Below are 16,061 nucleotides of genomic sequence, written 5' to 3' on the forward strand. Positions count from 1 at the left end.
GACGGCCCTCCGCCCCAAAGAAGCGCGCTCCTCCACGGAGGCGACCTGAGCGAGCACACGGCCCGGGCCGCCCGCCCTTCCTTCCTTCCTTGCCGGTCGCTGTGACCCGGAAGGGCTCCCGGCGCGTGTCTCGGCAGGCAGGCGGGCTGAGCGAGGCGGCCGCTCTTACTTGGGCTGCCCGGGGGGAGATGATGGCCACGTTCTTCGGCGAGGTGGTGGCGCCTCCGTCCCGCGCTGGCGACGACGACGACGACGAGGAGGCGGCGGCCCTGGAGCGCGAGGAGACGCCGGAAGATCTCGAGATTCGCCAGCAGCTGGAGAAGAAAAGGTGGCGTCCGGGGCGGGCGGGAGGCAGAGGAGGCGTTTGGAAACCAGGCACGAGGAGGGATGGGGAAGGCTCCGGCGGAGTCGAGGCTCTCAGCCCCTGCCTGGGGGAAAAACAAAAACAAAACCCCAAAAACATTCTGGCCCCTTGCAACCCGTGACGTAACAACGCGGGCACTTCTGGGCATGTGAAGAGTGCCTTCCCGCCGCAGCGATATCATTGCAGCTTTCCCTTAGGCAGGTGGGCGCGACCCTTCAGCCGGAGGCGGGAACCAAACCTCAGCTGAAGGGGTCGTGTGGTAACCTAGCCTAGAATGGTTGTCAGTGACGTTAGAGTTAATTGAACTTGATATGTACATTTGTTTATATCCCTTCTTGCTTTCTAGTCTAATGGCATACCGGGGATGCACTGACATCTAGGCACTGGCCAGGCCCAGATGTGTGTAGTTTCTACAATGAGGGGGGGGGGGGCGACTATGCCATGTATCTTCAGAATGTGTTGTGTGGTTCCCAGTGCAATAGGTGTGAGCATCTGTTGCCATCGCCCTTCCCCTTTCGGGGGAGTAACGCGAATCTACTTGCGCCAACCTGTAGTTTTGGGGTCTGTTGCTCTGTGACCTTTGGCCCTCCAGATGTGCCTGAACTGTAGCTCTCATCAGACACAGCCAGGGAGTTGTAGTTGAGCAACATCTGGACTGACAAAAAGGTTCCCCCACACCTGCCCTCTGAAGTAAGGTTACCAGATTTTTTTCAATGAATCCAGGGACACTTTTCAAGGGGACTGATTTGTAAATCTGGGGACTGTCCCCGGGAAACGGGGACGTCTGGTAACCTTACTCTGAAGACAGTGATACCCAGCAGAAGTGTGGGAGAAATGACAGTTCCTGGCTTGGGTTTTGGGGGGAGATCTGTGCTTGGTTACTCCTTACAAAGAGGCTCCCATACAGATGCTCCTTCATTTTACTTTTCACCCGGCAGGAGTAAAGAGAGTCTGGGGAATGGGTTAGTTTCAGTAGAATAGGACAGTATGTGGAAAAAGTTTTATAGAGGCCCTTCTTCCCCTCTATCCTTTTTGGCTGCATTGTGTAGCAACCCCCACAAACCCACGTAGGTTCCTGTAATGTTTTTAATCTTCTCTCCTTCTGATTTCCTTGCACAAATGGGTTGGGAATCCTTTTATAGGCTATTGGCCTACTAATTGCTCTCTAGGGGTGAGTGGAGAACTAAGCTTGTAATCCTAACCCCAGTTACCTGAGACTTGAAACCCACTGAATTCTGTGGGACTTCTGAATAGACATGGTTAGGATGGCAGCCTATGCCCCTTGATCAGTGATAGTACTGTGAACACCCAGCGGATACATCTATATTTAACCTGTCTTGATTGTACAAGTAACACTTCACTGGAATGGTGCCGTTTTTTATACATCTTATCGCTCAGGGTATGTTTAACCTTGTTCTGTTTTCATTTTGTTTCTGTACTCAGGGAAGTTCACATCCTCTGGAATTCAACATCTACTGCATCTAATAACGAGCCGTTTCCTTGCTCAAAGTTCGTATTGGCTGTAGGGAATAATGCAGTAGGTAGGCAATCTGTATGTGTTCTTCATTTCAGTGTTTAACTACCTGTAAGCAGGGCATGATAGAGATGTTGAAGATTATACATCTGCTGTTATCATTTGTAATAGTAGAACTTCCATGTAGTTGAATGTAGGAAGATTCAGGATAGACAAAATTAAGTACCTCCGTCAGCACATACTTTCTCTATTGAATTTGCTCCCACAGGATGTAGTGATGATCACTAGCTTGGATGGGTTTAAAGGGGGATTAGATAAGTTATCACTTTTTGATGTGTACAAAATAGTGTGCAACCTTATAATTTTTTGTGTGCATGTACACTTCTTCAGATACACTGTGTATCTGAAGAAGTGTCCATGCACATGAAAGCTTATACCAGAACAAACTTAGTTGGTCTGTAAGGTGCTACTAGACAATTTCTTATTTTTTATTTTTTTTTTATTTCAACTGCATCAGACCAGCACGGCTACCTACCTGAACCTTATAATTTGTTAGGTATTTTGTAACTGAGTTTAGTAGGCATGTTTACCTTAACCCCCTCCCCTCCAGTTGAACTCTACGGAAACCAAAAATTGTTATTTATCTTACTTTCTTTATATTTCTGTGTATATGCACTAAATAATCTACAGGGAAGCTGCCTACATAAACTGAGTAGCATCACTCCACTTCTATATAGCAATGGTGGTTACGAACAATGTGCAGAACATAACAGTGCTATAGGAAATAAATCTCATTTCTGCTTGCAGCATTCTTGTCTTCCTTTGTTTTGAATTCTGGAGGCTGGGAAGTCATAGGATCTGTCAAATTGTGGAATGAGTGGTGCAGAACATCAAATACGACCAAAGTCCTTCCAACAGATTCCTTCTGTTTGTTCTATCGGTTGATTTCAGATCCCACAGTAAGTAAGATAGAGAGTTGTCCCCAACATAGCATTAAGCACCCTGTCACTATGAGGATTTTGTCTTAAGCAGCTGTACTTTCCACCTTCTCTGCTCCCACATGCCCTCTAAATCTGTTTCAGGGATTCTCCCAACCCTCCAGAGCAGATTTAGGGAGTCCCATTGCATAAGTGGAAATCCTTGCACTGACATAATGCATTCATTGGATACCTCCCAGAGCTTATGGAATCAGACTTGAGTTTGTTACTTGATGATATCTTTGTATTTAACTGATGTGATTTGGTGCCAGAGACAGCAAAGTTAGACTGTCCAGCCCTGCACTTGTGTTTGCATTGAATCTTCTTGCCTATCCTTGTGTTTAAGAATTAGAACACCAGCAGTCTGCGCTCATTCAAGTGCTTTTGGACAGTCACGTGCTTTCATATTAGCTACATAGTATACATAACTTTAGATGTGGCCTTTAGTGCTTTGTAAGGAATGAGAGATTGTAATATGGTATTCCTTCTTACAAACACATGCAGCCCCTTTAAACTGACTTAGCCTAGACTTGCATGCAAACCATGTGCTCCACCACCATTCAGTTACAGCCTCTTCCTTTTGTCTTATTGGTCAGTGAAGAAAGAGCCTTACAGTAACAATTGTTGTCTGTGGGTGTGTCCATTGTAGGATTAGCCAAGATCAAGTGTGATGTGCAGCACAATCCTATGCACGTTTATTCCCCAAGTTCCACTGTCTTTAGTGGAGCCCCCTGGAAAGTGCCTGTGAGATTACAGCTTTCGGTTATCATAATTACTTTTCATGCTATATATATATATATATATATATATATATATATATATATTAACATAGTTCTGTTTAAAATTCATGAAGCACTTATGACTGTTCTGTCATTTCAGGTTTTATTGTGCCAGTGCAGTTGTTACGTGGCAGAGGACCAACAGTTTCAGTGGCTTGAAAAGGTAAGAAGTGGAAGAAATGGGGATACAAAGCAGTGTTAGAAACTGAAATATGAAAGCTAGGAGCTAAGTGGCACCATAATCCTAGGTTCTGGGCACAACAACAGAATGTCTAGGCACACTTTTTTATAATAAGAATACAAAGTGAAAATGAATGAACTGCAGCTAAAATATTATGTTTATTTTTCACATGGTCTTAATATTCTTAAGAGGGTCTCTTATCCAGTCTTCAGAGAGTAACTGGAAGTGGGGAGGCAGAAAAATGTCCTCCTTTCCTTCCACTCTGCAGTTTTAATCTGAAATCTTAGGCGCAGTACTGCGCCCAGAGCTCAGAAACCACGTGCGCTAATGAAATTCCCTGTCGCAAAATGCACCTAGAACAATAGGAGTTTCAAGCCCTGATACAAATTGCAAGGGTGAAAGAGTCCCCTTGTTTTGTGAGTCCATACTGTGGATATGAGAAGTAATGGGTCTAAGATTCTGGGCTGCAGTCTTATACATACTTATCTTGGAATAAGTCTCACTCAATTCCATAGGATGTACTTCAGAGTAAATTTATATAGGATTGCACTGTAAATAAATGTATTGCTGATTTGTTCACTGGTCATTGTATGTCTTTTACTGGGTAAAACATTGACATAATGTATCAAGGGCCAAACAGTAAGAATAATTGTTTACCAGTCAGCATCCTAAAAGGAAAATTGGTTGGAATTGTTATTCAGCTTTGCCAATCATTGTTGTTGTTAGTGATATTGCACCCTTTCTTCAAGGCTCCCAAAGTGACATATATAGTTCTTTCCTCCCTCATTTTAACCCCTCAACAACCTTTTGAGAGGGGTTGGGCTAAGAGATCGTGACAGGCCCAAGGCCACCCAGTGAACTTCGTGGCTGAGTGGGAATTTGAATCCTGGTCTCCCAAGTCCTAGTCTGACACTTACCGCTACACCACACTGGCTTGATTTGTTACCTGTAACTGTGTTGAATCCAGCCTGTTGCAAACAGAAATCCTCTGTGTCATCTTCCGAACGGAGGAGGATATTGCCTACAAAAGCTGATAAGCTCCTTTTCAGCACACTTGCTCAGAGGCCTTTTGGCACTTTGACTTTGGTGCATTGGCATCTGTTCCTCGAAAAAGAATATATGATGTTGCATAGGACATCTTCAAACTGGCATTGCTCCTTAGACTGTACAAGATAGTGTAGATCATGGTGCTGTGGCATTTCTCCAATCTGGGATTCAGTTATGGGCTGAAGGCCTCTGGATGTGTGAATTACAGGGACTGAATGTACTGACGAAGTCAATTAAATTGCAGAGAAAGCTTCTGCAGATTTATTGTGTCTCTCAGGTGCCACAGCACTCATGCTGCTACAGACACTAGTAGAACAAACCTTTACAAATCTACTCAGAAATAAGCCCCCTTGATTTCAATGAGGCTTACTCGGGAGGAGGGAGTGTAAGACTGTGGCCCAAAGGTTGATTGACCAGCAGTGGTATGAGTGCCATGTTGCCGTTGCTGCTTCGCACATTTGCCTTAAGGGTTGATATCATGGGGAAGAACCACAATAGTGCTGGAGGCTCCTGTAACACTGCTGGTATGTGTGAATTGGCTCCAGCACCGCTATTCATCTGGAATTTGTCGCACTTAAATCGGGATTTACACTTTCATCCTAGGTTTTTGGATGCATGCAGAAGACGGATTTGCAAGTGCTTGTTCTTTCAACGTGCTCTGTTACGGAATATAAAACAGCAGAATCAACTCTAACACTTCCTTCTCCTTTTCTGAAAGCATTGAAGACAAGCACGTTCAAAGATAAAGTCTGTTGTTCACTACTAGAACAGCCAAATATTGCACGGGACCTCCCTGCTGCAGGTATTTAACAGTGCAAAACCTTAAGCTGAATAAATGTCTATAGTGGTATCTCAGCTATGAAGTGTCCTGCTCAAGGAGGGATTCACCTGGCACCAACTTTTCATATTCATATACATATACATATATATATATATATGCTTTCGTAGATTTTCACGGGTACAGGAATGCAGGTTTTGGTGTCTTCGGGTGTCTTCCCGTGTAAGAGTTGGGGTGTCTAGGCGACGTTTCGACGAGGTCTCACTCGTCATCTTCAGGCTGGTGCTTTCGGCTTCTTGTTACTGGAACAGAGCAGGATCTCAGTGTTTGAGTTCCTATAAATACTGTTGAGGGGGTGTGGTGTATAGCCTCCAACGTTCTGGGCAGAGAGGAAGTTCCCAGGTTAGTGTGCCTTTTCTTCTTTTGTTCCTTAATTACTTGAGGGATATCTTGAGTGATTTCTTGAGTGATATTCTGAGTACCACTTAGGTGGGTCATTAAGTGTGGATTAGTTGCTAAAGCTTTCGTGTCTTGACCTCTTGAGCTTGTGAAGAGTTTTTCTGAGAAGATGGCTGTACTGCACTTAGTTGTGCTCTGGCTTGGCTTCGTGTATAGGGGCGAGCTGTGGTTTTGTGCCCTGTGCCAGCCAGATCTGTGTAGGGATTGCAGGGAGGTGCAGCATCCGGAGGTGCCACTATGGTTTGGCTACTGGATGGTGTCTGTACATTGGACAAACAAACAGACGAATAAATGCACGTATCGCAGAACACAAGAATGCCGTCAAAAAAGAAGAAAAAACTTCCTCTCTTTTCCAACACATGAAAGAAACAGGACACGAAATTAATTTTACAGATTCCAAATTGCTCTTTAACATGGAACATCACCACAAGAGAATAATCATGGAAGCCATCGAGATAGAGAAACACCCTCACAACATGAACAAGCGTGACGACACGTCCCGCCTGCCAGACATCTGGAAATTAGCCCTCCCCACAAAAACCGACACCAGAACCAAAGGCACACAGAACGCCATCACCAATCAACCACACCAGACCCAAACCCAGACCCTCTCCACAGATAAATTACAGACACCATCCAGTAGCCAAACCATAGTGGCACCTCCGGATGCTGCACCTCCCTGCAATCCCTACACAGATCTGGCTGGCACAGGGCACAAAACCACAGCTCGCCCCTATACACGAAGCCAAGCCAGAGCACAACTAAGTGCAGTACAGCCATCTTCTCAGAAAAACTCTTCACAAGCTCAAGAGGTCAAGACACGAAAGCTTTAGCAACTAATCCACACTTAATGACCCACCTAAGTGGTACTCAGAATATCACTCAATAAATCACTCAAGATATCCCTCAAGTAATTAAGGAACAAAAGAAGAAAAGGCACACTAACCTGGGAACTTCCTCTCTGCCCAGAACGTTGGAGGCTATACACCACACCCCCTCAACAGTATTTATAGGAACTCAAACACTGAGATCCTGCTCTGTTCCAGTAACAAGAAGCCGAAAGCACCAGCCTGAAGATGACGAGTGAGACCTCGTCGAAACGTCGCCTAGACACCCCAACTCTTACACGGGAAGACACCCGAAGACACCAAAACCTGCATATATATATATATATATATATATATATATATATATATATATATATATGCAGGTTTTGGTGTCCTCGGGTGTCTTCCCGTGTAAAAGTTGGGGTGTCTAGGCGACGTTTCGACGAGGTCTCACTCGTCATCTTCAGGCTGGTGCTTTCGGCTTCTTGTTACTGGAACAGAGCGGGATCTCAGTGTTTGAGTTCCTATAAATACTGTAGAGGGGTGTGGTGTATTGCCTCAAAAGTTCTGGGCAGAGGGGAAGTTCCCAGGCTAGTGTTCTTTTCTTCTTTTGTTCCTTAATTACTTGAGGGATATCTTGAGTGATTTCTTGAGTGATATTCTGAGTACCACTTAGGTGGGTCATTAGGTGTGGATTAGTTGCTAAAGCCTTCGTGTCTTGACCTCTTGAATTTGTGAAGAGTTTTTCTGGGAAGATGGCTGTACTGCACTTAGTTGTGCTTTGGCTTGGCTTCGTGTATAGGGGCGAGCTGTGGTTTTGTGCCCTGTGCCAGCCAGATCTGTGTAGGGATTGCAGGGGGGTGCAGCATCCGGAGTTGCCACTATGGTTTGGTTACTGGATGGTGTCTGTAATTTATCTGTGGAGAGGGTCTGGGTTTGGGTCTGGTGTGGTTGATTGGTGGTGGCGTTCTGTGTGCCTCTGGATCTGGTGTCGGTTTTTGTGGGGAGGGCTAATTTCCAGATGTCTGGCAGGCGGGACGTGTCGTCACGCTTGTTCATGTTGTGAGGGTGTTTCTCTATCTCGATGGCTTCCATGATTATTCTCTTGTGGTGATGTTCCATGTTAAAGAGCAATTTGGAATCTGCAAAATTAATTTCGTGTCCTGTTTCTTTCATGTGTTGGAAAAGAGAGGAAGATTTTTCTTCTTTTTTGACGGCATTCTTGTGTTCTGCGATACGTGCATTTATTCGTCTGTTTGTTTGTCCAATGTACGTGGCTGGGCAGACTTTGCAGGGTATTTCATAGACCCCTTGGTTTTCCAACTGGATTTTATCTTTGGGGTTTCTGAGGATATTGGCTATTTTTTGGTTGGTGCAAAAGGCTGTTTTGATATTGTGTTTATGGAGGATTTTGCTAATTTTATCTGTAGTGCCCTTGATATAAGGAAGGAGGGCCATGCCATTGTTTTCTTCCGTGTCTTGGTTTTTGGGGGGTGTTTCTTTTTGGATTAGCTTCTTAACCCTGTTTTGCTGGTATCCATTGGCGATTAACACATTTGAGAGATTCTGTAACTCAGTTGTCAAGTGGTCTTTGTCAGCCAGGCGTTTGGTTCTGGAGATGAGGGTCTTGGCTACGGAGTTTATTTGTGCAGGGTGGTGGTGTGATTGAGCATGTAAGTAGCGGTTGGTGTGTGTTTTTTTCCGGTAGATAGTGTGTCCTAGGGAGCCATCAGGTTTTTTGTAGATTAGGACGTCAAGGAAGGGAAGCTGGTTGTTGGCTTCTATTTCCATAGTGAATTGTATTTTGGGGTGTAGGCTGTTGAGATGTGTGAGGAAGCTATCTAGTTTTTCTTTCCCGTGTGGCCAAATTACAAAGGTGTCGTCAACATATCTAAGCCAAAGTTTGGGTTTGTGTTCTGACTTGTCTAAAGCATTGGTTTCAAAGTGTTCCATGTACAGATTTGCGATGACCGGTGAGAGGGGTGATCCCATAGGTGCTCCTTCTATCTGTTTGTATCTTTGTCCATTGTGGATGAAGTACGTGTTGGTTAGGCAGTGGTTGGTCAGGTCCAGGATGTATTCGGGGGGATTGTATTTGTTTTGAATGGCTGTCAAGGCTTCATTAATGGGCACTTGTGTGAAGAGAGATACAACATCGAAGCTCACAAGTAGGTCATCGGGATGTAGGTTTTGCTTCTTTATTGTTTCTATGAACTGGAAGGAGTTTGTAACGTGTGAAGAGATGGATTCTGCATAGGGCTGAAGTTGCTTAGCGAGAAATTTAGCGAGATTTTGTAGAGGTGAGCCTATGGAGCTGACTATTGGTCTGAGTGGTGTTCCTTCTTTGTGTATCTTGGGGAGGCCGTAGAGAAATCACTCAAGATATCCCTCAAGTAATTAAGGAACAAAAGAAGAAAAGAACACTAGCCTGGGAACTTCCCCTCTGCCCAGAACTTTTGAGGCAATACACCACACCCCTCTACAGTATTTATAGGAACTCAAACACTGAGATCCCGCTCTGTTCCAGTAACAAGAAGCCGAAAGCACCAGCCTGAAGATGACGAGTGAGACCTCGTCGAAACGTCGCCTAGACACCCCAACTTTTACACGGGAAGACACCCGAGGACACCAAAACCTGCATTCCTGTACCCGTGAAAATCTACGAAAACAAATATATATATATATATATATGAAGCCTTTCATACTATTAATGATGCACTTTATAAGCTGGTTGTTTTTATCAAACCATTGATTAAAGGTGGTTTGTATATTGTCCTGGAATAAATAAGTATAATGTTGAGGCTGCTTTTTATCTGGTCTTGAATGACTGGTGGATGTTCTCTCAGTGGGAGCTAATAGTTTGGAAAGAGCTGGATAATTTTCCTTCAGTCTTTTGCATGGGAAAGCCAGAAATGGAAGGTGACCCATGGATGTGCAAGCACAAGCCCTAGCAGAGGAGATGGGTGTGCTGTGAATCAACAAAAGCAATTTATTTGGGGTGGGGGAGAGCAACAGGTCAGAGTGAATTGCACTTTTGCTGGAAGGTTGAAGGCACTAATGTGGAGCAATTAATCTGCTGCCTGGCAGGAATGTGTGCTGCTTGCCTCCACTTTTTATGTTGTTTTTTAAAAGAAAATGAACAAATATTGCAAAAATGCCAGAAATATTTGGAATTTTCTCCTCCAAAGGGAGCTTACTACAAGCTAGTGTTGCCCTTGTAATTTTTCACTGTTGGGGGAAGTGCAGAGCATGTAACAAGAAGTTGGCTGGAATTCCATTCAGACTGATGATGGGCACCAATAGAATTGTTCTCCTCAATATCATAAGATATTCTGCTGCTACAGCAAGTGGCAATAGTGGCACCAGCTGGCTTTATAAAATGTGTTTTATTGGCAAAGCAACAGCTTTACACCATCTACCCAGGCAGGAACAAATGATTTGCTTAATAGACTACAGGAATGCTGCAATCACATTGTGCATTGCAAATCTTGCACAGAGCAGAAAGCTGGGCTTGATGACCTCTGTGGTCCCTTACAACACTGGTTCTGTGACAGTGCCTTGAACATTGTGTTAAGGCTATGGAACTCTGACCTAGAGTGTTGGTCAGCCTTTTTTTTCTCTCATGGCATGCTTCCAGAAAAAAATAGTTGTTAACATGTGTGATTTGTTGTGAATTTCTTACAATATGCTTGCAGCTTGCAGCAAACAATAAGGTGTTGTTGTTTTTTAATGTATGATTCATTTTGATCAACTGAGCATGTTGCTGATTTATTACCACTGCAAAAGCAGGTTACTAGTGTCTCTCTCTCCCTCTCTCTCCCCTCTTGCCTCCTGAATTGTGCCTAGTTCTCAGTTACTGTCAAGTGTGGCAGATCCCTGCAGTGCTTTATCAGTGTTACACTGATATCATCAAACTGGATTTGGTAACAATTGAAGCTTTCAAGCCCTTGCTATCTTCCAGAATCCTGAAGGGTTTGGTGAAGGTAAGGTTCAATTATTAAGCCTGTATGTGGCCTTATTTCAGCTTGCTTGTCTGCAGAATGGTCACTATAACAGCTGCTGTGAAGGGACCTAAGAGGAGGCCAGCTGGATCAGACCAAAAGCCCATCTAATCCAGCTGTTCTCACAGTAGCCAATCAGGTGCCTACAGGAAGCCAATAAGCTGGACCAAACTTCATCAGCACTCTCCAGAAACTAGTACTGTATTCAGAGGCATAAGGACACTTGGAATTCAATTCCCAGAAGGGCCACTTTGTTGTATTTGTGGGTACGAGCCCTGAAGCATCCCAGCAACATTGTATTGCTTTTGAGTCACTTCCATGGTACTGAAATTTTCTGCCTCTGGGCGTTAGGAAAGGAGCTGTGAATGCAGATTAGGGATTACTGTGTGTCAGGGGTTTCCCTTGTTGAGTGCTTAAAACATTTGCTTAGCTGCTTGTTTGACTTTGTGAGGTGCTGTCTTTGGCTTTGATTTACACCTGGTTGGGATATAAATTGGTTTACATTGAGATTTTTTTTTTTACTTTAATTGGGGTTTTCCTCTCATGTTTGAACCTAGGCAACAACAAAAGGTTTATGATCAAAATCCATATTTAGGTCATGTTCGAAAACTACCTACATCCATGCACTTCGTAATTCAAAGGATAAAAGCTTGTCACTGGACTTTCTTCCATAGGCCACATAACAGAATAATTTAGAGTTAACCACACCTGCCAACAAATGTCTTATTTTTACACCAGTTTTAACTGCTGTTGCTTCTGAAGAATCCTGGGAACTGTAGTTTGGTACGCAGACTACAAATTCTCTGTTTGAGTTTTCTATCCTACTTGCAGAACTACGGTTTTCTGGTTTCCCCAGGACAGAGGGAATGAATGTTAACCAGTTAGTGTCTCTGGTGTAGAAATGCCCTTGGAACAAAGATCTAACAATATTTCAAAATGAGTGGCACTCAGCTTGGCTTGCACAAAATGTCTTGTAACATAAAACAATCAGTACAATCACCCTTCGGTGCGAGCAAGAAATGAAATTGAGGTCACAGGTAGGCTGTGCTGTTATGTGTTGCTTTTTCTCATCCTTTCTAGCCACGGGATAACTGCTAGAGTTGTCCTCAAGCTGTAGAGAAAATCTGTGATAATCCAGTCTTAAATGTAAACTTTAACTCAAAACATTGCTGGGGTTTTTTTAACCCTGAAGCTCTTGAAGAAACTGCAGCTTTTAAAAAACAACAACACAAAAAGTTAATGGTTTCTGTCCTGTGCTTCCTTTGCTTAGGTTTAATGTAAATGACTGCCAAAGTATCTGAGTATATTTCCACTATGATATTGAGTTATTGGTTCCTCAAACTAGGCTCAGTAAGTGGATTAGGCTAGCAACCGTCAATCTGAAATGAAAGACGTCTGTATGGTACCTCTGCAGTCCACACCCTGAGCTTGTGCTGATGAACACACAGCAGAACAAGGGTTCCTCCCACAACGCTAAAGTGGAAGGAAAATTAACTGGAGGAATATTGCTGCAATCCAGTGCACAATTAAGCACACTTAAATTCCTTCTGGTTACAAGAGATATAAGAAGGGAGAGTGCTATTGAGCTTATGTCGTGCTTGTAAGATTTCTACAGGCATCTGGTTGGCCACTGTGAGCACAGAATACTGGATTAGGTAGGTCTTTGGTCTAATCCTACAGAACTTTTTCTGACATTCTTTAATGATCCACTGTGTGCTCAGTTGAATATTTTTGTTCATTCTTACCTGCCTATGATCAATTAATTAGTTACAAAAGTGTGAAGCGGAACCAGCTGGTTCGCAAGTTGCATTCCATAGCAAGAACTGGATATGGTTGTCCTGGAACAGAATATGGATGCTACATTTCATATGTAATATATAGAGGGTCGTGTGTGTTCGTTTTGAAAAGTTGAGTGGCCAAGAATAAGGAAATACGATAGGCAGTTATTAATGCATTCTTACCTTCACTGGATTTTTTTTTCTATTTTCTTTTACCTAGGACATTTCAAGAAGCACAGAAATACTGAGAAAAGTGGTGACAACAAATGAAATTGATAACATCTACACTTAAAATGGAGAATTATCTTGGATACTTTCAAACTCCAGTATTTTGTCAACTGCAGCTACTTTGCCTGGAAGCATTTGGGACTTGTAGTTGTTCCTTTATAAGTGGAATGTGTTATCTTTTGTACCATATGCTGACTGTTGTGGGGTGTTACCAGCTGAAATGAATTTAAAGGTGACGTTTTTATTTTTCACAAACTCAAGCCACTTTTTATTTTTGCCATGAGCAAAGGCAACTCCTTACATTCTTCCACCAGTAATCAAATCTATATTTTAATGCAGCAAAATAATTGTAGTGGATGTGGCAAAGCCTCTGTCTGTAATTGACTGAGTTGGCCTCCTACCACAGACGCAGGGCAGGCAGCAAAGCCTGTGGATGCTGTTAGTCGAAGTGCTTAGGTACTAGAGATAGGCAAGGCAGGCAAAATAGTCTAATAAGATGCAAGGACATAGGAAGCAAGAACCTGATGACTGAGAAGGCAGGAGGCTAAGGAAGGCTTAGGAGAAGAGGGTGGGACTTTTAAGAGAAAGTGGTCCAGAGGAATTTCTTCGTGGGGGAGGCAAAGAAGTAAAATTGTGAGAATAGACAGGTAGGTAGAGTGGCCACTTACATTTCCTCATTTTTGGTAATGTTTATCACCACAGAAGAAGACACAGATTTGCATAAGCTAATTTACATGTATAGATTCAGAAACAGTTGCCACCATTTCAATAGAAAAAAAGGGTCTGTCCCACAATAGCAAGGAACATTGACCTGTGCATTTGCTCAGTCTGTTTTCTAGATGTAAACTATAGATGGGCAATTTCAAGGCCCCTATTCTTCCTTTTCTGTGTTATATATCTTTATAAACTGGACTTCGATCAGACGGCCATTCAAAATAGAGAACTCCTTCCAATTGAAGCATTTCCTTTGTAAAGAGGTACCTATGTCAACACTATAGATAGGACACCAGCTCAGGGACAGGAATTGCAAAGTGTGGAATAGCTAATGTTGCTTGAAATAGCCCATTAAACCTCCGTCTGCAGGCTTCTATAACTGTACAGAACAACTTTACTTTATTACTTAATAGCCAGTTAAGTTTTTCAGTTACATTGCTTTCAAGTAATAAAACCTTATACTAAGAAATTGTCCTATGAAGCTTGTTTTGCCCTTTTGAAATTCTGCAGTTTCCTGCCTTAGGTGGTGGCTGCAAAGAGAACATAGGTGTTCATAAGCAGCACAAAGTGTGGGATCTGGAGCTGAGTTAGAGAGCTGTCGACTCAACAAGGCTGCAGAGAAGACTGAGAAAATAATGTCCTCACTGCCAGTCTCTCTTTACTCCTGTTCTTGGTCACTTACAGTTGCATCATCTCCTTCCTTTCAAGAAAGCTGCTAAGGATTAAACATTCTGGCCAATCAAACAGGTTGGTCTTGCTAACTCAGGGATTCCCCCTGGGTTTACTGCCTCTCTCCGCCCTGAGGCTCAGGAAGCAAAGGTGGAGTATTTGGGTGTGGTCAGATGGCATATGAAAGGATCCAGGTGAGACAACCATGTTGAGGCACTTTAGGACCACCTTGAGACTGCGAGGACTGCTGGGGTTCTCCCTAGGGTCCCACCCTGCCTCTCCAGAGGAGGCTTCTCCAAGGTCTGCAGTGGGCAGGATCCCCAAAAGATGTGACTTGCCTTTCAAATAAAGATGATGAGCCTGCCATGAACCTGCTAGACTGGGAAGATTTTTCTGCACCTTGTCTTGAACCTTATGGAAGGGGGGCCAGTGAATGTTCTACGTTAGTAATTATGGATGGCATTCAATGTTCTAAGCAGTGGCGTAGCATGGGTTGTCAGCACCCGGGGCAAGGCAAGTAATTTGCGCCCCCAACCCGTGGATTTGCGCCCCCTAACCCTAACCCCCAGATGTTGCGGCCGGCCCCCCCCCTGCACCCCCACGCTACGCCACTGGTTCTCAGACAATTGTTCCATTGGTGCTCATCTGATGGAACCACCTCCCCTCTCCCTGTGCACTGTTCTGGGGGTTCTCTCAACACACACACACACACACACACCAGTTTGGGGCAGGGGCATGTGCAGGGGGAGGAGAGATGGGAAAGCCCTGTCATGCTGCTATTCTTAATCTTACTCATTAAGTTAATATACTGCTCATCACAAGACCATGAGGCAATTTGCAACCTAGAATACAAAGGTCAAATATAGGTATGGTGTAAAAATCAAAACAGTCAGGTTTTTTTAGATTGTAAGCCTGTGGGTAGGGACTGGCTTGTTTTGTTTGTACGTAAGCTACTCTGGGGGCTCTTAGCCAGCAAACAAAACTCGTATTTTCCTTTCAGAGATCTTAACAATTGGGACGCAACTCACCAACCCAGAAATATACTCTGCCCCTTCTGTCCTCCACTCTCCCCCATGCCTGATTCCCCCCCCCCCCAGTGCCACCACTGCTCATTTAGCTTAGAAATTTACAACCAAATGAGTTGAACCAGAATAGACAAAGTCTGGACCACTTGCCCCACCCCTCTCTTGAAATAGTCTGGGGGTTAGGTGGGGGACCGTTGCGTGTTGATATTTGTGCATGGAGTGAAAGGCAGGAACTGGAGAGCAGTTCGCACAAATGGCCCTCTGAGTACTGCCAGAGCACTTTAATGTTGTTCTCGCATTTCGTCTGGCCACCTCCCTCCATTGGTACGGAAAAGAGGGTGTCTGACTTCCAACGTGCCTGGGCTATAGAACTCCTTTGGAGGCTGAGTCAATCCTGTTGCCTGATTCAATCAGGACACACACCCTGACAGTATCACGAGCTCTGCTTCCTCCCTCTCTCCACCTGCCCAACCTGGGTGCTGTTAGGTTTGAGGAAGCCCTGGGTAAAATATTCCCCTGGAAGAGGAGGGGCACCATCACTTCGCAGGCTGCTCCCACCTCTCCGTCCCTGCAGCTACCCTACACATTACAGGCATCAACACTGGCAAAGGAATGGACAGGCCCCTTGTTCATGCTCCCCCGCCCCGCCCCATAGCTAGCCTGCCAGGTTTGCCTCTTGCTCTCCATCTCCTGGGTGGGATGTGTGTAAAGAAGAGCCTGTTGCGCACGTATCGCCTTCTCCCATCTCCTGTTTCAACTG

The 16,061-nt window shown here is 44.2% G+C and overlaps 1 protein-coding gene across 1 annotated transcript; it reads left to right on the forward strand.

Moving 5' to 3' along the window:
* Positions 1-14,076, forward strand: PSMG1 (proteasome assembly chaperone 1). Its single transcript, XM_083493271.1, has 7 exons — positions 1-328; positions 1,808-1,905; positions 2,646-2,797; positions 3,695-3,757; positions 5,426-5,624; positions 10,733-10,869; positions 12,886-14,076. The coding sequence occupies exons 1-7, from the start codon at positions 189-191 to the stop codon at positions 12,955-12,957; spliced, it is 861 nt and encodes a 286-aa protein (XP_083349397.1). The 5' UTR covers positions 1-188; the 3' UTR covers positions 12,958-14,076.
* The last annotated feature ends 1,985 nt before the right edge of the window (positions 14,077-16,061 follow it).

Source organism: Podarcis liolepis (assembly GCF_965112155.1).
Source record: "Podarcis liolepis genome assembly, chromosome: 1".
NCBI lineage: Eukaryota > Metazoa > Chordata > Lepidosauria > Squamata > Lacertidae > Podarcis > Podarcis liolepis.